Source organism: Zingiber officinale, chromosome 1B, assembly GCF_018446385.1.
Source record: "Zingiber officinale cultivar Zhangliang chromosome 1B, Zo_v1.1, whole genome shotgun sequence".
NCBI classification, from domain to species: domain Eukaryota; kingdom Viridiplantae; phylum Streptophyta; class Magnoliopsida; order Zingiberales; family Zingiberaceae; genus Zingiber; species Zingiber officinale.
In genome coordinates, this window is record NC_055986.1 from 11,374,609 (window position 1) to 11,398,504 (window position 23,896).

The 23,896-nt window shown below is 37.5% G+C and overlaps 1 protein-coding gene, 1 non-coding gene and 1 pseudogene across 2 annotated transcripts; all 3 read right to left on the reverse strand.

Annotated features, from left to right (window-relative positions):
* Positions 1–13,587: 13,587 nt before the first annotated feature.
* TRNAI-UAU lies at positions 13,588–13,661 on the reverse strand. Its single transcript has one exon. It is a non-coding gene; the product is annotated as a tRNA-Ile (tRNA).
* Positions 13,662–13,877: 216 nt separating this feature from the next.
* On the reverse strand, positions 13,878–16,712 carry LOC122050695 (sphingolipid delta(4)-desaturase DES1-like). Its single transcript, XM_042611582.1, has 2 exons — positions 16,442–16,712; positions 13,878–14,968 (listed from the first exon to the last, which is right to left on the reverse strand). The coding sequence occupies exons 1-2, from the start codon at positions 16,604–16,606 to the stop codon at positions 14,129–14,131; spliced, it is 1,005 nt and encodes a 334-aa protein (XP_042467516.1). The 5' UTR covers positions 16,607–16,712; the 3' UTR covers positions 13,878–14,128.
* A 1,008-nt stretch (positions 16,713–17,720) lies between these two features.
* LOC122027502 overlaps positions 17,721–23,896 on the reverse strand; it is a 67,221-nt pseudogene continuing 61,045 nt past the window's right edge.

Here is a 23,896-nt window from a genome sequence, read left to right on the forward strand (position 1 = left end):
TAAATTAGGAATTACAGACGGAACTTAACATCATTGATTCCAAATTTAACTTATCTATTCTTAATGGTTTAGATTTGAATCGCAAGCGAAACTTAACACTATTGATTCAAATCCACCTATGTTATTAATTCCATTAAATATTAATTTCCAAAATTGGCTTCCAGGACTGCATGGCGAGGCACATGACCTTCTTGGATATGGGAGCAACCACCACCGCCTAGACAAAGTCTTTTAAGGAAAGCTAATATTTAATTTCCTTAAATAACTCTAGGTTAACCAAAAACAACAATCGAATCACAAATTCGAAAACAAAGAAAACCAAAATTCGAAACAAATCTGAAAACTCTAGAATCATATGCCTCTTGTGTTTGGTATTTTCAAAAATAACTATACAAAGAAAACTAGTATGATGCGGAAAATAATTACTAGTTATACCTTTCTTTGTAAGCAAATAACCTCTTGATCTTCTACCGTATTCCTCTTCTTATCCCAGACGTTGTGTGGGCAATGATCTACCGAGATGAGAATCCACCTAAGCCACCTTCTTCTCCAAGTAAGATTCGGCCACCACAATAACTCCATGAAAGGATGAGGTTCGGCCACCACCAAGCTCCAAGGGATGCTAGGAAACAAAGCCTCCTCCTTCTTCTTCTTCCTCAAGTAAAATCTGGCCACCAACCAAGCTCCTAGAGAAGTTGCCGCCGGCCACAAGAAGAAGAGAAGAGGGAGAAGCTAGGGCCGTCCACTAAGGAGGAAAAGAGAGGAAGAATAGAATAGAGTCGTTAGCCATGAAGGCACCTCTACCCCCTCTTTTATAATCCTTGGTCTTGGCAAATAAGGAAATTTAAATAAAAAAAACTTCCTTAATTCTTTTGCCATGAAAATAAAATTTTATTTAATTAAAAATAATTTTCTCTTCTCACATTACATGGCCGGCCACATTAAAGCTATAAACAAGGAGAGTTTTAATTAATTAAAACTTCCTAATTTGTCTCCGGAAATTTATAAAAAATTTCTCCAATAATTTTTCCCTTCATGGTGATTTGTAAAAAGGAAACTTTATAAATTAAAATCTTTCTTTTAAACATGTAGATAATTTCCAAAAAGAAAGTTATCTTTAAAAAATTAAAATCTCCTTTCAATCTACAAATAAGGAAAGATATCAAATCTTTTCTTAATCTTTTGTAGAAACTTATAAAAGTGAATATTTAATTTTTTTTTAAACTCTCTTTTAAATCATGAACTTGGTTAAAAAATGAAAGTTTTCTTAAAATTAAAATCCACCTTTCAATCTACAAATAAGGAAAGATTTCAGATCTTTTCTTAATCTTTTGTAGAAAGCTATAAAAGGAAAGATTTAAATTTCAAACTCTCTTTTAAAACCATGATATCCACATAAGAAATAATTTTAATAAAAATCCCTTTTTATTTTCTAGTGGCCGGCCATCTAAGCTTGGGACCCAAGCTTTGGTCGGCCACCTAAAATTGGCTCCACCATTAGCTTTGGCCGGGCCTAGCTTGGGCTCCAAGCTAGCTTGGCCGGCCACCTTAAGGTGGGTAGAAAGGTGGGTATAGGTGGGTATAAATCTCTATATACAAGAGGCTACGATAGAGACCGAGAGGAGGAATTGGTTTTGGTCTCCCGATGAAATTAAGCTTCCCGTGTTCGCCCCGAACACACAACTTAACTTCATCAATAATAATTCATACCACTAAAGAATTATTATTGAACTACCGCACCAATCCCAAATTACATTTTTGGCTTCTTCTTATTATGAGTGTGTTAATCTCCCTGTGTTTAAGATGTCGAATGTCCACTAATTAAATGAGTTACTGACAACTCACTTAATTAATATCTTAGTCCAAGAATAGTACCACTCAACCTTATCGTCATGTCGAACTAAGTCCACCTGCAGTGTTTAACATGACAATCCTTATGAGCTCCTCTTGGGGACATTATCAACCTAGATCACTAGGACATAGTTTCCTTCTATAATCAACAGCACACACTATAAGTGATATCATTTCCCAACTTATCGAGCTTATTGATTTATCGAACTAAATCTCATCCATTGATAAATTAAAGAAATAAATATCAAATATATGTGCTTGTTATTATATTAGGATTAAGAGCACACACTTCCATAATAACTGAGGTCTTTGTTCCTTTATAAAGTCAGTATAAAAGAAACGACCTCTAATAGTCCTACTCAATACACTCTAAGTGTACTAGTGTAATTATATAGTTAAGATACACTAATACCTAATTACACTATGACCTTCCAATGGTTTGTTCATTTCCATCTTGATCGTGAGCTACTGTTTATAATTTATAAGGTACTGATAACATGATCCTCTGTGTGTGACACCACACACCATGTTATCTACAATATAAATTAATTGAACAACTACATTTATCATAAATGTAGACATTTGACTAATGTGATTCTTATTTCTAGATAAATGTTTATACCAAAAGCTAGGCTTTTAGTATACATCCAAACAATAAATTCACAAAATATCCAAATTCATGTATAAATGTAGTATAAGGTACATAATCCACTTTATTAGGTACAATTTAACCAAAATAAAGTATATATATACACAATTATAGTATAATTTATTAAATATTAATTACAATTGGACGCAATATAAGCATTAATTAGGATGTTGTGGAACCTACTATTTTACATTTAGTGTGCTCAATAGCATCACTAGAGATGGTTATTTCTATCAGTAGGGCATGTTGGTGCAATATCCCTGGGTCAAAGTTGACCAGGTTGACTGAGCTTGAGTTGGCTCAAGCTTAAGTCTTGATGTTTGGATTTCGATGTTTGACAATATATGGAGATTGCAGGAGCAATCGTTTGATTGGAGAGATTGTTGGAGCAATTCCCCTCTGGTCAAAGTTTGACTAGTTTGATGTGAAGAAGAGTCAAGTAGGTCAAAGGGTTGACCGGATACTTGACTGGGAAAGTCCTAACTAGAGGTTAGGCAAGTGAAAGACCTAGTGAGTGAAGCTAGGCAGTTGTGAAAGTTCTGGTGAGTGAAGCCAGGTGAAAGACCTAGTGAGTGAAGCTAGGCAGGTGAAAGTCTCAGTGAGTGAAGTCGGGCAGTGGAAAAACCCTAGTGAGTGAAGCTAGGTAAAAGTCCTGATGAGTGAAGTCAGATAGATGGAAAGTCCTAGTGAGTGAAGCTAGGCAGATGGAAAGACCTGGTGAGTGAAGCCAGACATGTGAAGATCCAGGTGGGTCAAGGATGACGAACACCTGGTGTTGGGAAGCCTAAGTAGGTCAAAGGATTGACCGGATACTTGGCATGAGGAAATCTAGATGGGTCAAGGATGACCGGACATCTGGTGGAAGTCCAAGTTGGTCATGGAGGACCGGACACTTGGCACGAAATGGTAAGTCCAAGTGGGTCAAGGTTGATCGGACACTTGGCACGAGGAGAAAAGTCCAAGTGGGTTAAAGAATTGACCGAACACTTGGTGAAGAAGTCCCAGTAGGTTAAGGTTGACCGGATGTTAGTCATGAGCAGTTCTAATAGGTCACGGTTGATTGGATGTTGGAATTGGGGATCCTAGACTTGATTTAAGCAAGTCAAAGGGAGGCCAATTGATCAACCAATCAATTGGATCGTAGTCGAATCGATCAGTCGATCGATTGGTTGCATGCGCGAGTGAAGGTTGACCCAATCGATCAACCGATCGATTGGGCACCGCCAATCGATCGAACAATTGATTGGAGTCAGCTGTCATGTGTAGTTGCAAGAAGCATAGAAGAAGGCTAAATCGATCAGCCGATCGATTCAGCCTCCCCAATCGATCAGCCGATCAATTGGGATGTGATCATTGCACAGGTTAAAGCCGTTGGAGAGTGATTTCTTCATCACTTCTTCACCAGCTCCATTCCGATCTTTACGCGAGTTTCTCCACAACTCTTCGCCAGTTCTTGAAGCTTCTTGGAGCAAAGTGTTGCTGCACTTCCAAGGTCAAGAGGCGTTTCACACAAGGAGAAGAAGGGTTTTCATTTGTATAAATCTTGTAAGAGATTCTTTATATTCGCTTCTTCTTTTCTTCTTGTTCTATTGAGAGTTTGTACAAGGCTTTTCCGCCTTCGGTAGTTATCGTGAAGGAGTGTTTTTATTAGTGGAGTGTGTGTCACATGTGGATCCTAGTCACCTCCTCTTGAGGTGGATACTAAGTAAATCTCTTGTGTTAGCGTTGTGAGAGTTGCTTGAGTGTTTTCCACTATAACAATACCATCAAAGCAAGCAACTTGAGCGCGATGAGCTATTCACCCCCTCCCCCTCTAGCTACAAATTGACCCTAACAAGTGGTATCCGAGCGAGGTCGCTCTTCACTAAAATCATCACTAGAAAGGGCAACAAGCTAGAGGGAGAAGAAGTTGAAGCAAGATCATCAAAGTCAAAAACTTCAAAAGAGCTCAACTTCAAATGGAGTTCCAAGCTAAGATGGACTTGGATATGACACAAGGGTGTCTCCACCATTCACAATGACAAGCTTCAATTCTTGGAAATTAAGAATAAAAAATTTCTTCATGACAGAGATAGAGCAATGGTTTGTCTATTGCCAAGCACAATCATTTACAAAATTGGAGAATACAAGGATGCAAATGAACTATGGAGCAAATTGGCCAATCTTCATGAAGAACCCTCCACTGCACCGAACCAATAGAAATCCAAAGAGGGCGACTCATTGGAGCAAGACCAAGAGGAAGAGGACTCCGAAGTTGAGAGATGCTCAACTTTCGAAGAAGAAGTCCAAGAAGCTTCATCCTCAAAGGAGTGCAACCAAAAGAGCAAAGAGGGGGCATACTCTTTGTTTCATGTGCAAGAGGATGAAGATAAAGAGACCTCCACCTCTAGGATTGAGAGGGAGCGTCATGTATTGACACCAGAACAAGAAGAGACTTCCACTTTCGGGTCAAATGAAGAAGAAGAAGATGGTGCCACCTCCACAAATAAAAAAAAATCAACTAGAGGATCATGCGCCACCCCTACACGCAAAGTGTTGGAACCCCAAGGTGTTTTGATGTGATCAAACAAGCTAAGTTAGGTCCAGCGTTTGTTTAACCCTTGTGTCTAAGTGTGCAGGAGCTTAGGAACACAGGAAGTCGAGCGGAAGACGCGGCTAGCGAGAAGGACGGCACGGGGAGAGAGCCGACGGGCTCGGTGCGTCCGAGGGACGAGGTGACCGCGGAAGAGTACACCGGTGGACGAGAAGAACGTGCGCGGCGTTCGAGGGACGAGAAACCGGGAAGGAAGACTGCTCGAGGAGAAGGCCGGAACTTGAGTTCGGGTGAGCCCTATTCCGGATGGCTGAGATCACCCAAGCTAGCGGAGCCGGAGCGAACAAGACCCGGACCGAGACAAGCTGAACCAGAGGCGAAAAAGTCAACGTTGTTGACTTTGGGTTCCGGGGCGCCCTGAGCAGTAAAATTGACCAGATCGAGTTTTGACTCGATCTGAACGTTGGGGGATAAGTTTTATCCCCCCAGTGCGCCCGGAACCCTTCCAGGCGCCCCGACCAAGGCTATAAATATAGCCTTGGTCCAGAACCTTAAGAACAACTCACTTGTAATCAATTCTTTCTGTGCTTTCAGTTGTGTTCTTTTCATTTGTGCTGTCAACGTTGTAAAGAGGCTACTCCACCCAGAGGAGAATCAGATAGTGTGCTTACATTCCTTGGATTAGCAATCCCCTGATTGCAAACCAAGTAAAACTCTGGTGTCTGCTTTTCTTTACTTAGTCTCTTTTATTTATTTATTACAAGTGTTCATTATATAGTTGAAATCCGAGAAAGGTTCGAGTTTTATTTTGTAGGGCAATTCACCCCTCCCCTCTTGTCGGCCTCCAAAGGGACCAACAAGTGGTATCAGAGCCAAGGCGCTTCAGGAGGACTAACCGCCGATCGAAGCAACAAAGATGGCCGGACCAAGCATTGTTCCACCAAAATTCGAGGGGAACTTCGCAGACTGGAAGCGTCGTATGGAGGTATTCCTAAAAACATATTTTGAAATTTGGTTTATTATGAAATATGGTTTTGTAGCTCCAATAGATAAAGATGGAAAAGAAAAAGAAGAGAGCAATTGGACAAAGAAGGAGCAGAATGAGTCGGTAGCAAACAGCTGTGCGGAACATCACCTGCTGAGCGTGTTACCGCCTCAAGAGGTCAACCGCATCGGAAACTATTTATCTGCTAAAGAACTTTGGGAGAAGTTCTTGGAACTCCACGAAGGCACGTCCGAAGCAAAGCTCGCTAGAAGGGACATCCTCCGCAACAAACTGATGAACATCCCTCTGGAGAAAGGTGAGAAAGTAGCCGGTCTACATGAAAAGGTAAAAGAACTAGTTACTGGTCTCAAAAACCTTGGTGAAACAGTAACAAACCGAGACACTATTCGCTACGCGCTCAACGCGTTTCCAAGAACTCCGGAGTGGACATCAATCGTCGATGCTTACTACATCTCAAAAGACCTGGAGGTAAGTACTTTAGAAGAGTTGTTTTCTACCCTTGAATTACACGAAACTAGTTATGCAGAGATATCAAAGGACACAACCCAGACTATGGCGCTGAACGCAACCAACAAGGATGAACCCGAGTCAGACTCTGAAGACGATCAAGAAGCGTACATGGTAAGAAACTTTAAAAAGTTTTTTAGATCTAATAAATTTAAAATGCAGAATAAAAAGAATCAAAAAGGTAGAAGAAAGGTACGGTGCTACCAGTGTTAGAAGGAGGGACACCTAAGGGAAGACTGCCCAGAACTCAAGAAGGTCAAAATGAAGGCACCTAAGAAACACAACCTAAAAGCAACTTGGGACGACACTTCTTCAACCGAATCAGAAGCTCAAGAATATGCCGGGATAGCACTGATGGCAAGCTACGAAGGACAAAGTACATCAGAACCCAGCATCGATGAAGGGGGAGCGACCTCAGATGGAAGTAGCGAAGCAGGGGGAGATTCAGGCTTCAAGTCTGATATGGTAAGTGAGGTATGCCTCTTACCCCCTGATGAACTTTACTTTGGTATCAAAGCTATGACTAAATCCATGTATAAATTAGAAAATAAAAATGTCAAATTAGAAAATAAAATTTTAGAAACAAAGAGAATTTTGGAAAAATCATGTCTTATAGAGGATTTTGAAAAATTAAAAATTGAAAATGAAAAACTAAAAGAAGAAATAGAAAGATTGAAAAAATCTAATGGTTCAAATATTTCTACTTTTAGGAATTATAGAGGTTTAAACTGGTATTATAGATTTCATCAAAATCAAATTAGAAATATATCAAAAATCTATATACCTAGGAAATACTTGGTTAATCCTGTAGGTAGGAACCTCTACTGGGTTCCAAAAACCTGTTTAATTTAAAATTAAAGTCGGACTTAGCATTTTCAGCAAGGAAATTAAACAACTAATTTCTTTATGAGGCTTTGTCTAAGGAAGTGGTTGTTGCTCCAATAACCAAGAAGGCCTAGTGCCTCGCCACGACCTGGAAGTCAAGTATCGAAATGAAAAGTTTAATTGACTAACTGAAAAAGCATTAATTTAAATTACTTAATTCTTTAAAAGAGTTATTCAATTTGTGTTAGAAAATATTTAAAAAAAAATTTAGAAATTTTTTTTTATCTTAGAAATTTTTATGAAAATTGACTTAGAAATTTTTTTTATGAAAGCTATCTTAGAATTTTTTATGATAATATTGCCTTATAATTTTTCTTAAAATTTACTTAGAATTGTTTCTTATGAATATTAACTTAGAATTTTTTTTAATTAGAAAAGTTTTTTGGGAATGTTAAGATAAATTTCAAACTTAAAATTCTTTTTACACTTATGACTGTTTTTATCTGAAAAATGTTTTACTTAAATTTTTCTTGAAAGAAAAATTCTGAAGAGTGTCTTTACTTAGACATTTTTTACACTCTAAGTGTGCAGGAGCTTAGGAACACAGGAAGTCGAGCGGAAGACGCGGCTAGCGAGAAGGACGGCACGGGGAGAGAGCCGACGGGCTCGGTGCGTCCGAGGGACGAGGTGACCGCGGAAGAGTACACTGGTGGACGAGAAGAATGTGCGCGGCGTTCGAGGGACGAGAAACCGGGAAGGAAGGCTGCTCGAGGAGAAGGCCGGAACTTGGGTTCGAGTGAGCCCTATTCCGGATGGCCGAGATCACCCAAGCTAGCGGAGCCGGAGCGAACAAGACCCGGACCGAGACGAGCTGAACCAGAGGCGAAAAAGTCAACGTTGTTGACTTTGGGCTCCAGGGCGCCCGGAGCAGTCCGGGGCGCTCGGAGCCCTCCAGGGCGCCCGGAGCCCTCCAGGGCGCCCGGAACCCTCCGGGGCGCCCGGAACCCTCCAGGGCGCCCTGAGCAGTAAAATTGACCAGATCGAGTTTTGACTCGATCTGAACGTTGGGGGATAAGTTTTATCCCCCCAGGGCGCCCGGAACCCTTCCAGGCACCCCGACCAAGGCTATAAATATAGCCTTGGTCCAGAACCTTAAGAACAACTCACTTGTAATCAATTCTTTCTGTGCTTTCAGTTGTGTTCTTTTCATTTGTGCTGTCAACGTTGTAAAGAGACTACTCCGCCCAGAGGAGAATCAGATAGTGCGCTTACATTCCTTGGATTAGTAATCCCCTGATTGCCAACCAAGTAAAACTCTGGTGTCTGCTTTTCTTTACTTAGTCTCTTTTATTTATTTATTACAAGTGTTCATTATATAGTTGAAATCCGAGAAAGACTCGAGTTTTATTTTGTAGGGCAATTCACCCCTCCCCTCTTGCCAGCCTCCAAAGGGACCAACACAAAGGTATAACAATTTCAAGTTTAAATAATAAAAATCATATTATTTTCTTTGAGTGTAGAGAAAGAGGACACTATAAGAGCAAGTGTTCAAAATTGATCAAGAAGAAGGGCCAAGTGGCACCCAAGGGCAAGGAGAAGCCCAAGAGAGTCGGTCCCATGGAACGCAAGGGCAAGGAGCACATTGTGTGCTTCTCTTGAAATCAAAGAGTATATTATAGGAGTCAATGTCCTAAAGGGAAGAAGCCAACCAAAGTCAAAAGAGGAAGCACAAGTCAAAAGAGAACTTCCAAGGTAAAATCCAAGGTATCATTCATTGAACCTATTCCTTTGACCCATGATAAAAAGCATGCTAGAAATAATTTATATTATTTTAATACTATTTATCATAAAAATACGAAGCATGATAGAATTACAAATTTCTTGCCAAACGCTTTTTATGCCCAAAAGAAGGGGTTGAGTACTTTCCTAAATTGATTTACGAGAAAAAAGGCAAGAATGAGTTCTTTCTTGCCTTGGAATAGATATTGGAGCTCATTTTAATGGCGAAGTGTGAAGTCTCTCATATGATTTGATTCTTATCCGTATTTTGATTTAAGATGAGTGGTGCGGTATGCTAATTCTTTTTCTAAAGTAAACTAGACTTCTGCCCTGGCCTATCATGCTAAGACCTAAGGCTAGGAAGGTAGACACATTAGGAAATAACTCTAAGGATTTTAGTTATAAGCCTAAAAATAGAAATGCTCATAGAAATCAAGAAAAATCAAAATCTAAAAATTTAAAGTTGGAAAACCAAGCCTTGAGGTCAAGACTTGATAAATTATAAAAGACCCTAATGAAAATGAAAAATATTATTAAGGGTTAAAATGAGCATAACCTAGGGAGAGTTAAACAAGAACCATCCAATGATAATAGAGGTTTGGGATACAAACCCAAAGCCAAGAAGGATGTTCTGTCTTATTATAGGGTTCCATATAGTTATGGAACCAACCCTAGATCTAGGAGTCAAGTCAAAGATACAAGGGAGGTTATCCCTAGAAGTATTTTTGCTAAAACCAATGTGACTAAGACTTCTAAGAAGTCAAAGAAAGTTACCAAGAAGGTCACAAGGGAAGCTATCCCTAGAGTTGACATAGAGAAAGTTACCAAGACTTCTAAGAAGCCTAGAAAGGTCATTAGGAAGGTATCTAGGGAAGTTATTCCTAGTGAGTACCTAGAGCATCCAAGGAGTACCAATAGGTTTTGGGTTTCGAGGAGCATATTCTCTACACCCTAGATGGGTTTAGAGAGTGTCAACTCTAAATGGGTAGGGTAGTTAATCCAACCTTGATAAAGTTGGCACTTGGAGACATTTTCGAGGTTTTTGTTAACCTTTGAAAATGAAAAAGATTAATTGATTACTCTTTAGAAGAGTAAAATGTGCCAACATTTGAGTAATTGGACTTAATTTTAAGTGACACAAATGAGGAAAACCAAAAGAAATGTCAAGTTAGGTTTTGACATTTTCTTGAGAACTGAGGACAAATCTAGGATCAATTTTAGGTTTAGCTAAGGATTTAGGATACTTAGATACAATATCTAGGTATATTTTATTTATGCTAAATTGTCATGCTTTGTTTGCCCATCATATGCCATGACATTATATTTTGCATTCATGCTTATTATGAAAAACAAACAAAAATATCATGTCATGTCATATATACATTATTGATAATGATAACGACCTTAACTCAATACATATATACAAACAAAAAAATCATACAACGATAACGACCTTAACTCAATAGCAGCACAAGCATGCTTGCATGGAAGCTTATTGATCTGTCAAGCTCTACATGAACAATTCTTATCCATTAAATCAACAGCAAAGGATTTTTCACCATCAATTACCTCAAATCTCCAATTACATGACCAATGCACTCTCAAATTTCGAAATTCAAGATATACTCAAGCAATAGCCTTCTCTTTTCTCGGACTTAATTCCTTAACCATCGCCAATGTTTATTCACGTCATCGGTACATTATGTTCATGATTTGCATTCGTATGTGGTCAACCATAGGCATAATAGGGAGATAATGAGCTGGTTTAACCCAATTATTCCAACACTCGGCTATGTTATTATTCATAACACCTCATCTATCACTAAGAAACAAAGCATTTACCCAACTTTGAGGATGAGATTGTACAATAAACTCTCTAGTAAGTGGCATAGAGTCGATGATATTATTTATATGTTGTTCATTCTCTTGCAAAGATGGAGCATACGTAGTTTTCTTGAATACCGAAGACCAATGTTTTTTGTTATGTTTTGGATAATTTTGCAACACCTAGAATGAGGTAACAAATTATTTGGGATTCAAAACATGTATTTGGACAAAAGTAAGTAATTATTTACCTGCTTCACACAATTATCCACTAAATACCTCAAATAATAGGAATGGTGACTACACACAAATAATTACACAACTGCCTTCATAATCCCAGGATGTTTGTCGGAGAAAAAAATGAACTCGTTGAATGAAATGCTTTGATACGAAATTAGGACACTTCTCAAATGATAACAAAATCATTGCCAATTAGCATTATTCTCCGCATCCAGTACAGAATAACCAATTATGAAAAAATTATCATTGGCATCCTTCGACACAGCAACTAGAATACAACCTTTATACTTATTCTTTATATGAGTCCAATCTAAAAAAATCAACGACCTATAACCAGTAAGAAAATCAACTGCACATGCATGGAAACAAATGAATAACAGTTTGAATTTAGATGTTACGGGATCAATCTCGCACTCAGCAACACTGCCAGGATTTATTTCTCGAATAGTATGACAATACCATCTTAGCATATCGTAGCATCCCTTCTCTATGCCATGAATATCATGCATCGCTAACTCCTTGCCTTTTCATACTTTGTGGTAGTCTAACTCTACCTCATAATCTCTTTGCAAGTCTTTTTGAATTGTACAAGGGTGATAAGAGGATTCTCCTCTCAATTTATCTTTCACCACATTAGCAACCCAAGTTGCATCGGCTTTAGGATGCCCTCTACTATGTAGATTATTCTCACCACATGTATGTCGTAGGTTGTATTTTCAAATCGCAAATATACTATCTGCTTTGTATTTTGAAGTATAAATTCTCCATCTACAACTCTTCTCACTACAAATAGCAATTACCTTTTCGTAGTCATTTTTTCTATAAACAAATGAACATCTTGTAACAACAACATATTTTTTAACACATCTTCTAAAATCAGCAACATCCTTGAAATTTTATCCTTCGCCATGCATGCAGTTAATCTAAGCATCTATAATATTCGGCAACAAGGCCTGTTCGATCTCCTCATCACTCCTTGACTGTGTTTGTTCCTCCCAACCCTTGCCAATATGATACAATTAATAGTGTCAACTTAACTATATCATATGCACTTGTGCTAGATGTAACATATAATATTATCAAAACTACAATATAAAGAGGGATATAATATATGTTACCTCCCCAAATTTAGGTTGTTGTCGATATGTTCGTTTTTGCTCTCTACCCTCAAATCGATCATGCTCAGCTTTATACACATATGAAAATGTATTATATTGAGCACATCATCATCGTAGTTCAAAGTCATATACATCTTATGTTGCGGAGCTAGGTATTGCAGAATCATATATTCGAGAATAATCTCCGAACATTGTTTTGCCAAGACTCACATATATATCTATGAAATTACAACCACTGAAAATTAAAATCACAAACAACTAGTCCTTGCACTTACAACTATCCAAAAATGCAAGGTTGCATGACCCACTTTCAGAGTTCCAGAATCCATTTTAATCTAATTCACAAAAACATAGCATTTGATTCAATCATATAAAAACTGAAAATCAAAACTTCATTCATATATAATTCAAGAATTATTTTTTCAGAGATTTCCTAATGATTTAAAAAAAATTATATTTAAGAACTAAATAATAAAAAATTATCATAAATTTGTCTCTAAATAACACAACCCCACTCAAAAAATTAAACCTAAAATCTTATCTTATTTACAAACCCAGTTTTATTCAACCTTATAAATAGCAAATTATTCAACCTAAAGCTTCGATTTTTTGCACAAGAATAGCAAATTAGTCGAAATCTATGGTAGAAAATTATAACTTATCAATTTTTCTTGGGTAGAAGGTGAAAGTAGGGTTTTACCGGTTCTCCAATTTCTGCCTTCAAAGTCGATGGAGATGCTATAGGGTCGAAGAAAGGGGAGGTCAGGTCATCTCCGATGATTTGGAGGGGAAGTTGGGGATTGCGTTGCTGATAGTTTGGAGTCGCGAAGCTTCAAAGTAAGGGGAGAGGGAGTGCGTTGATAATTGGGAAAGAAATAAGTAATATTTGAGGGTTTTAATTTAAAATGAGAGTAAATTAATAATTTTGCATGAGTTAGAGAGTTGAAACAAATAAAATAGTTTGATCAAATATTGGGAAGAAAAAAAAATCTGATATAAGGATTGGAAATAAATATTTAGGTTTGTATAGGAATTTTAGAGCAACTTCCTCTTATCAAAAAGTAATATATTTTTTTCAACAAAGAAAGCTAAATAAAAGTTTCAAAAAAACGTAAACTACGTTCAGAAACAAACTCAAATATTAACAGTCATTATATTCTTTTAAAAAATGGATAAAGGTGCATAACAGAGTCAGTTTAGAAAATTTAATTATTTCCGGAAAGTTTACTAGGCCAAAGCAGCAAAAAGAAAATGTTGGTCCCGGCGGGGCTCAAACCCGCGACCTTCGGCTCATAAGACCAACGCTCTAACCAACTGAGCTACGGGACCAATGCGTTGTAATGTTTTAAACATTTTTAATGAAGTATAATCATTTTGTCCACTGCTAATCTATCCAAGAACCAGGAAAATGCCGGGGGATTAAAATTTTTCCGATATAGAGATGAAATAATTAATCGAAGGTATTGATGCTCAAAATTCTCGAAGTATATTGCTCATGTTTAATCACCTGAGTTTTCCAAATGAAATACAGAATGATCACATTAATTAATCACATAGATAGTCCATTCTATTTAACCAAACTGACTATTGGCAGCATCACTTTGGGTTCTACATGAAAAGCGACTGCACTGTGCTGACACTAATTCAAAGTCGTACAGGGCTTCAAAAATGACTAAGAAAAGAAAAATAAATGATCTGCAGAAAAACTGATTTTTGAATCCAAAACAATCATAAAGGATGAAACGATTCACAACCAAAACCGAAATAGAACAAGGTTGTTTGCGTTCAGAGAAGCCCTACTCTTCTTTCTTGATTGTTTCAGTACCCTTTGATGCCTTCCTCTTCATCCTGCTGAAGGGCCCGACAGTTCGGTCCATTATGTACATGAAGATCACCTGGCTCCAAGATTTGTATGATTTCAGATTGTCGTAGTACTCTGGTGCCATCTCCTTCACCTTGTAGAGTCTGTTACCAGGGATTCTGGGGAAATCATGGTGCTCATTGTGATATCCCACGCTCCAAGTCATCAGATTCAGAGGTCCATAGTAGGAATAGGTTTCCTGATCTGGGTTGAAGACATAATGTTCAGAAATGAAATGACCCGCCATTGGGTGCATTCCTCCTCCAACGAATGTTGATAGTATCAGATATGCAATGGATCTCCCTCCCCAGAAGTATGCCAGGGAAGCATCGAGAGAAAGCTGGATTATCAAATTGGTGAATTCCCATAAGCCAGGAGGTTTGGGCTTAAGGAAGAGTGGTCGTAAAGCATAGAAGAAAAGTTGTAAAAGAACCCATATAGATTTGGTGACTGCATTGGTGACTGCAAGAGCCTCAACGCGGCCAGGAATATCCATATCCATACCGTCAACGCCTTGATACCTGTGGTGCTCTAAATGATACTTTTGGAATGTGATAGACATAGGAACACCAATTGGAAGGTTGGCAAAAATCCCTAGCCAACGGTTGTAGGATGGCGTTGAGAAGGCTAGGTTGTGGCTGAGCTCATGAATGGCCAGAAATAGGTTGTGGTTGAGGAAAGAACCAAAGAAGTATGCAACTGTTAGGATCTTGAGCCAGCTTGCATTGTGAAGGTATGTTGCAGTCCATAGCTGAAGAAGCACAGCTGCACTTATCTGCAAATTTTTGACAAAAGAAAGGTGCCAAGAAGTAATTCAACATAATATGTTAAAGACAATGCATAATAATATGAAAGGAATTCCATGAGACATGCACCAAGATAACAGCTTTGATAAGTATAATACTAATATTGTTCTTTATTAATAAATAAAATTTTAAAAGCTATCAAGTGAGCACGGAAGAAGGAAAAGTGCACCAGGTGTAACAATATTAAGCTAAGATAAAAAAAAAAAAGAATATCTAACAAGAAAAAAAGGCATAAGCTTTGATAAAACAAAAGAATGCTAAGAACAATAGCATGTTATTTAATACACGATGAGACGTAAAGTGGTTCCCTCTTAACTTATGATTTGAAAACATTCAGCTTTTTCATGATAATTTACTGAAGAATGAAGATAAGAGAAAGTGAGAAAATAATAATCCATAAACTCTAATTATTCGATTTAACAAAATGTATCACTTACATTCTAAAGAGTCTGACGATAAGTGAGACAGAAATGATAAAGTGAACCTGTATTGATATGGCAAAGAATGTCTATTCCAAAACTAAGTTCATGTAATGAAAAGATAATCAAATTTCCGCTCAACTCTCAGATATTGCTTGATAGGAAAAGGCAAATCATAGATACACAACTAAATTAGGTAGAGAAGAAAAGAAAGAAAGACGAAAATTTGCTGGATACAAACAGGAATCTAGAAAAGAAACACTGTGCAGAAGCCAGTAGCCACACAAATTTTCAACATAGCATAAAACCAGAGGCAGACCTGAGAAGACTAATGGTAGCAGCCACCCCCTTAGGTTTGCAATTTCCATTGTATAAATGTACTGAAACAAACATGTAGATAAGTTTATCTATAGCGACCTTTCAAACGTTAAAACTGTCCGACATTAAAACTGCCCCTGACAATCCTGGGTCATCATTGTATCAAACAAACGGTCGTTTCTTTACAAGGTAAGTAAATCGTGGGATTATATGAATGCAGAAGTTCCAGAGCAAAATGCCATAAATCTTATGGATTAATAAAAGGCTGTGATTATGGAGATAGGAATTGGGAGAACGGCACGAAGCGGGAGTCGGATCTAAAGCGTATAGGATAAAGAGACAAACAAAGTAGTTGCAAAGGCATCACCAAATCTAATCCACAGAAAATACATCGCAATCGGATTTTCCTTATGTAAGGTAGGAGTTCTTATAGTAAGAAACAGAAGTTTGGTAAAGCGAGAGAAAAAAGAAAACTTTCTACAGATTCTTCAATTGAAATCGGAATCAACCTACATAAACGTGCGAAAAATCTCATATTTAAAAGAAGAATAAAGTCAGCGAAACAAAACTCACAGTGAAGTTGAAAAATGCACTCCAAAGAAGAAGGAAAAAAAATCCTCCGAAATCTAATTTTTGCTCTACAAAAACCTACAGGAGAGCAATATCCAAAGATCGTAGAGCGGCAGAGGGGAAGAATGCGGAGACCTTGAGGAAGGCGAAGGGATCGGGGCCGAAGAGCTCCCGGATCTGAGGGTGTCGGGCGAGGATCTCCTTTCTGCGCGAGGCGTGGGGCTCGTCCGTGTACGACCAGAAAAAATCCGTAGCCATTACTCCCTCCGCGGCGTCCGCTGCATTTCCTCCCGCACCCATCCCTGAGTGTCTCTCTAATGGCCGGACGAAGAGAGAAGGAGGAGATTCGAGAGAGGGAGGAGGAACTTGTTTTTATTTGGTTTGGAATTTGACCTCTCCATTCGTCTGGCCTATTAATTTATAGCGATGAACGATTATTTTTAGACGGAGTGAATTCATCGTCGAATTAATGCCAGCAAATTATGGCATTAAAATAAACAAAACTCATAAAAATAGTAAGTGATACTCGACTTTTTTTTAGAATCAAATGTAAATACATTATTATTATTATTATTATTATTATTATTATTATTATTATTATTATTTCCTGTATTTCGGATTATCTATTGAATAAATAACAAAATAATAAATGGTTCTTTGCACTTAACGGCCCTTTCAATATGATTTCATATTCTCTAAAAGAAATAAATCACGAAAAAATTTTACCTTAATAAAATATTTTTTTTATAGGTAAGACACCTAACAAAATATTTTACATCAGATCAAATAATCATCCATATAACTATTAACTTGGTCAACCTACCCATAGGAACTTAACTGAGTTGATAAATATCAAGTTGATTGTTACATAAGATCTTAAGATCGAATCTCGGAACTGACATGACGTAAATTTCTATAATTCGTATAAATTCACTCCATCTTTCACTTGCCTTTTTAGTCACTATAATTTACGGGAGTGGATCTTCTAGTCTTCTTGTCCTGATCCACTTCTGAACCGGGATAAGGGGATTGGTGGAAAGCAATGACCCCCATCTATTAACAGGTGAGGGGCCATTGCTCTCCACAATACAAAAGTTGGACCATGAATTGGTCCAGTCTTTATGGACCAGAAGATCCACCCCCATAAATTACCTATTCTATCCTAGTTTTGGGACGAATTAATAGAGACGTTAGATAAGAATATTCACCGGTTTTTTGCCACAGTAGTGGGTCAACCCATGAAGTTTATGTAACGACTGCATGAAACTAATAGTCACTCAAATGAAGTCCTTAATCTGAAGACATAAGTAGTTAAAGCGATGTTTGGCTGTAGCCACCAGCTCAGGTGCCTTGGTTGTTTAGATGTCTCTATTCGATCCGTGTTGATCTTGGGATGGGTTGATGGAGACACTTATTAATCTTTTGTCACAATTAATTTTTTAGATGTCTCTATCTTTACCGAGGCTGAAGGGCAACTAGCCTTGGCATCATTCGCAGGTGAAGATGGCTCTTTCACTGCAACTGAAGCTCCATCTTTGGCATCTATGGCTTCAGCTGAAACCGGTGGTACGTTGAGGATTTCATGTGAGGTGCCGGATTATGTTTCAGCTTTACCAAGATGTGGCGTAACCTTGTGAGACAGTGGGCTTTCCAGATTTTGGTCCCTGAATCAAAACAATTGGAGGCTTCGTATCCTTCTCTTCTCGATGTTGGCTATCTCATGAGGGGCTTCCATTATTGTTGGTCAGCATTTAAGTGGAACTTCTCCTGGTTGGACAGATACAACTGCTGTTTAATGAAACTTCAGATTATATTTTTCTGATAAAAGGCATGAGAGCAGACAGAAAACACTACGTACCTCCTTTTCTCTGTTTTGGACCTGCTAGTTTCGCAGTTTAATTTCCTTTTCTCATAGAAAGCTTTCTTGAAATCTTCAGCTTCAGTAATGATCTCATTTCTCAGCTCTTTTTCCTTCTTTTCCTTCTCCTCGAGAAGGATGGCATTTTGTTTGATTTTTAACATATCAATTGAAAGTACAAAAATGCTGAGGATCAACCAAGTCAGTACAAAAGTAACTCAATAACTAAAGAAATATTGATTGTTGACATCGCAATTTCCTTGTTGGATTACTTCTTCAAAAGTTAGAATAAAGTTCTTGAAATATGAAACATACACACCAAAGCCCATAGTTCTATAAGTATATTAAAGCTAGCAACAACAAGGTAAAGTTAGCACAAGCCATTTTGTAAATGAATTAACAGCTTTAATTCAAAAGGATAAACTTACAAAACCTAGCTAATGTCACAAGTAAATGATCCATTGCCTATGTAGATTAACGACTCTGAAGGTTATAAAAAAGTTTGCATCATTAGTGATGCAGCAAATAACTATTGGTTGAGTTGATTCACGTACGAATACCGGAAGCAATTATTAAATCAGTTGATTCATGCACGAATACTAATTTTTTAAACCTATTGATTCGCGCACGAATTGTTGGTTGCTACTCGGAATATCGTCGTAGTTCCTCTGTACAAAAATTTGTACAAGCATAGAACTATCATAACTACCCATGTGTTCTACTAAAGTTAAATTTGGATTGCAAACAATACTTAACATTATTAATCCAAAATTTTCCTTTAGAAGTTAAACTTGAATTGGGAACGAAACTTAACATTCTTACTTCAAGTTCAACCAATGTGATCTTCCTAAGTTAAACCATATTACAGAAGTTGATCAAATATCTATTCCGGGATCGGCTTCCAGGTCAAACGTGGCGAGGCACTAGGCCTTCTTTGGTATGAGATCATCCACCACTGCCTAGATAAAGCCTTTCGAAAAAATCGGATATTTAAACTTTTCACATTAAACTAGGTTTAACTACAGAGACCTCAATAGAAACACATTATCGAAACATGAAATCGAAAACATAAAATCGATAACAAAAACGATAATTAAAAACCGATAACCTCTTGTGTTTGGTTTTACAAGATCTATACAAAAGGATGCACTAGTTATGATGCAAAAACTTATAACTAGTTATACCTTTCATAGCTTATAGACCTCTTGATCTTCTATTATATTCCTCTTCTTATCTCGGACGTCGTGTGGGCGACGATCTACCAAGACGAGAATCCACCCAAGCCTTCTTCTTCCTTGCAAGTTTCGGCCACCAACAATCTCCTAGAGATGAAGAACTTCGGCCACCAACCAAGCTCCAAGGGATGCTAAGAAACAATGCCTCCTATCTCTCTTTTTTCCTCTAACAAGATCCGACCACCAACAACTCTTAGAGATGAGATGTCGCCGACCACCAAGGAAGAAGAATAGGGGAAGAAGAGGGTCGACCACCACCAAGAAAGAAAGGAGAGGAATAATAGATGTGTTGTTAGGTGAGGCACCTTCTCCTCTTCTTTAATATTCCTTGGTCTTGGCAAAAAATGAAAAGTTTTGTAACAAAAATAAAACTTCATTTTCTCCTATGACATGGCCGACCACTTGTTTATTTTCCAAACAAGGAAAGATTTTAAACAAAATTAAAATCTCTCTTTTAAAATCCCTTTTGTGGATAGTTATAAAAGGAATGTTTTATAAATTAAAATATTTCTCTTTTAAATCTTTTATGGATATCTATAAAAGATAAGATTTAAAATAAAACATGGTTGCAAAAGGAAAGTTTTATCAAAAATTAAAATTTTTCTTTCATATTATAGATAACTACAAATAAGGAAAGATTTCAAATCTCTCTTTTATACCTTTGTAGAAATTTATAAAAGAAAAGATTTTAAAATTTAAAACTCTCTTTTAAAATCAACATAAAAGGAAAAATTTTAATAAAATAAAAACTCCCTTTTATTTCCTTTTATGACCGATCTAAAAAAGGAAAGTTTTATATTAAAATCATCCTTTTAAATCCTTTTTATGGATCTCTATAAAAGGAAAGATTTTATAAAATAAAACTTCCTTCTTTTGATGGTGTGGTCGGCCACTTGCTTGGGCACCTAGCAAGGCTTGGCCAACCCTAGCTTGGGCTCCAAGCTTAGCTTGGCCGGCCCCTTGCTTGGTCTCCAAGAAAGGCTTGGCCGACCCTAACTTAAGCCTTAAGAAGCTAGACTTTGGGTGGATATAAGGCTTTATATAAGAGGCTACAATAGGGACCGAAAGGAGGAATTAGTTTTGGTCTCTCGATGAGTTTGAGCTTCCCGTGTTCGCCCCGAACACCTAACTCAAGTTCATCAATAATATCTCATTCCACTAAAGAGTTATTATTGCACTACCGTACCAATCTCATATTACTATATGGGATCCTACTTATCATGAGTGTGTTAGTCTCCCTGTGTTTAAGATATTGAATGTCCACTAATTAAATGAGTTACTGACAATTCACTTAATCAATATCTAGCTCCAAGAGTAGTACCACTCAACCTTATCGTCATGTCGGACTTAGTCCACCTGCAGGGTTTACATGACAATCCTTATGAGCTCCTCAAGGGGATATCATCAACCTACATTACTAGGGCACAGTTTCATTTTATAATCAACAATACACCATATAAATAATATCATTTCCCAACTTATCGGGCCTATTGATTTAACGAGCTAAATCACACCCTTTGATAAATTAAAGAAATAAATATTAAGTATATGTGCTTGTTATTATATCATGATTAAGAGTACACACTTTATAATAACAGAGGTATTGTTCTTTTATATAGTCAGTATAAAAGATACTACCTCAAATGGTCCTGCTCAATACACTCATAGTGTACTAGTGTAATTTATTAGTCAAGGTAAACTGATACCTAATTACACTACAACCACTCCAATGGTTTGCCCCATTCCATCTTGGTTGTGAGCAACTATTTATAATTTATAAGGAATTGATAACATGAACTTCTGTGTGTCTCCTCATACTATGTTATCTACAATATAAATTAATTGAACAACTACACTTAGCATAAATGTAGACATTTGACCAATGTGATTCTTATTTCAAATAAATGTTTACAAAAAGCTAGACTTTTAGTATACATTCTAACAATCTCTCACTTATACTAAAAGACTATGCTGCCATATACCCTGTCATACATCTGATTCCCAACCCCTCAACATGCCCATCAAAAGCTCTTGCCTTAAGGGTCTTAGTGAAAGGATCTTCCAGGTTATCATCTGATGCAATCTAGGTGACAACAACTTTTCCTCGTTATACGATGTCTCGTATAGGGTGGTACTTGCGCTCAATGTGTTTACTTGCCTTATGGGCTCGTGGTTCCTTCGAGTTTGCTACTGCACCATTTATTATTACAATAAACTGTAATAATTTTGGACAAACCAGGAATCACATCTAAGTCCATCATGAAGTTACTGAGCCATACAGCTTCTATGGCTGCCTCAGAGGCTGCCACATACTCAGCTTCCATAGTGGAGTCTGAAATACATTTTTGCTTAACACTCCTCCCCTATTATGGCTTCACTTCCTAAAGTAAACACAAAACCCCAAGGTTGACTTATTATTTTCCTTATCTGATTGGAAATCTGAATCCGTGTAACCCACAGGGAGCAAGTCATCTGCTTGGTAAATCAGCATATAATCTCTAGTCCTTCTCAGGTACTTTAATATATGCTTTACGGCAGTCCAATGTCCCTGTTCTGGATTACTTTGATATCTGCTAACCATGGCCACGGCAAAACAGATATCTACTCTTGTGCATAACATAACATACATTAGGCTTCCTACAGCTGAAGCATAAGGAACTGCCTTCATTTCTTCTATCTCTTTTGATGTCTTAGGAGATATCTTTTTAGATAAAGATACTCTATGCCAAAAAGGTGGAAAACCTTTCTTGGAGTTTTGCATGCTAAAACGAGCTTGGATAGTATTGATATATAAAGCTTGGGATAAGCACAATATTCTTTTCTTGCGATCCCTTATTACTTTGATCCCAAGAATATGTCTGCATTCTCCCAAGTCTTTCATATCGAATTGCTTGGACAACCATACTCTTACTTCTGACAGCACTTTGATATTGTTGCCAACTATCAAAATGTCATCTACGTATAGTACAAGAAATACCACCATGTTTCCGTCACACTTCTTATATACACAAGACTCATCCGGACACTGAATAAATCCATAAGACTGGATTACTTCATTAAACTAGATATTCCAAGATCTTGAAGATTACTTTAGTCCATAAATAGACCTATTGAGTTTACATACAAGATGCTCTTTGCCCTTTGCAATAAACTTCTCTGGTTGTTGCATATGGATGTTTTCTTCAAGACTTCCGTTAAGGAAAGTTGTCTTGACATCCATTTGTCAAACCTCATAATCTATATGAACAGCAATAGATAAGGGTATTCGGATAGACTTAAGCATAGCTACTGGTGAAAACGTTTCCTCATAATTGATTCTCTCTTTCTGAGGATACCCCTTCGCAACAAGCCTTGCTTTGAAGGTTTCCACCTTCCCGTCCGTCCTGCTTTTCCTTTTGTAGATCTATTTACATCCAATAGGTTTTACACTATTTGATGGTTCTACTAGCTCCCAGACTTTGTTAGAATACATAGATTCTATTTCAGAGTTTATTGCACTTTGCCAAGATGCTGCATCTTTATCTTGGAGTGCTTCATCATATGTGCAGGAATCAGGTTCATGTTCACTAGGGATCAAGTCCAAGACTCACCCAAAAACATGAATCTACCAATTTGTAGAGCATCCCTCCCACTATGACATGACACTGTTTATAATTGTGCATCATTTGTGACACGTGTTGCAGTTTCTTGTGGTATCTCATCTTGTACAGTTGGTATTAGTTTAGACGTGTCTTCTTTAATTTTCTTAAGAACAATTTTTCTCATAGACTTGTGGTTCATAACATAGTCCTCTTCTAAAAATCGGGTATTAGTGCTAACAATGACCTTCTGATTTTTAGGATTATAAACCTCCTTTCGTTTTTCTAGGATAACCCACAAACAAGTGAACTCCTGTTCGTAATTCCAACTTATCAGTGTCTCCCTTCAGTACATGTGTTGGACTATCCCAAATCTGAATATACTTTAGAGTAGGCTTACGCCCATTTCACAATTCTATGGGAGTATAGGGTACTGACTTAGAAGGTATGTTCACTGCCGTTTCCAGAGTATATCCCCAAAACGAATTTGGTAATTCTGAATAACTCATCATTGATCTAACCATTTCCATAAGAGTCCTATTCTTTCTTTTTACCACACCATTCTGTTGGGGTGTACCAGGTGCAGACAATTGGAATTGAATCTTGGCCTCTGATAAGTAACTCCTAAACTGTCCTAAGAGGTACTTTTTACCATGATCAGACCGTAGTATCTTGATACTTTTACTATGACGTTTCTCCACATCAGCCTTGTACTCTTTGAATTTATCAAAGCACTTAGACTTGCGGCGCATCAAGTAAAAGTACTCGTATCTCGAATAGTTATCTATAAAAGAGACAAAATATTCGAAATCACCTCTTGCCTGGATAGTCATAGGTACAAATCAGAATGAACAAATTCCAACACATCTTTGGCTCTATACCCCTTGGCCTTAAAAGGTCTCTTGGTCATTTTTCCTTC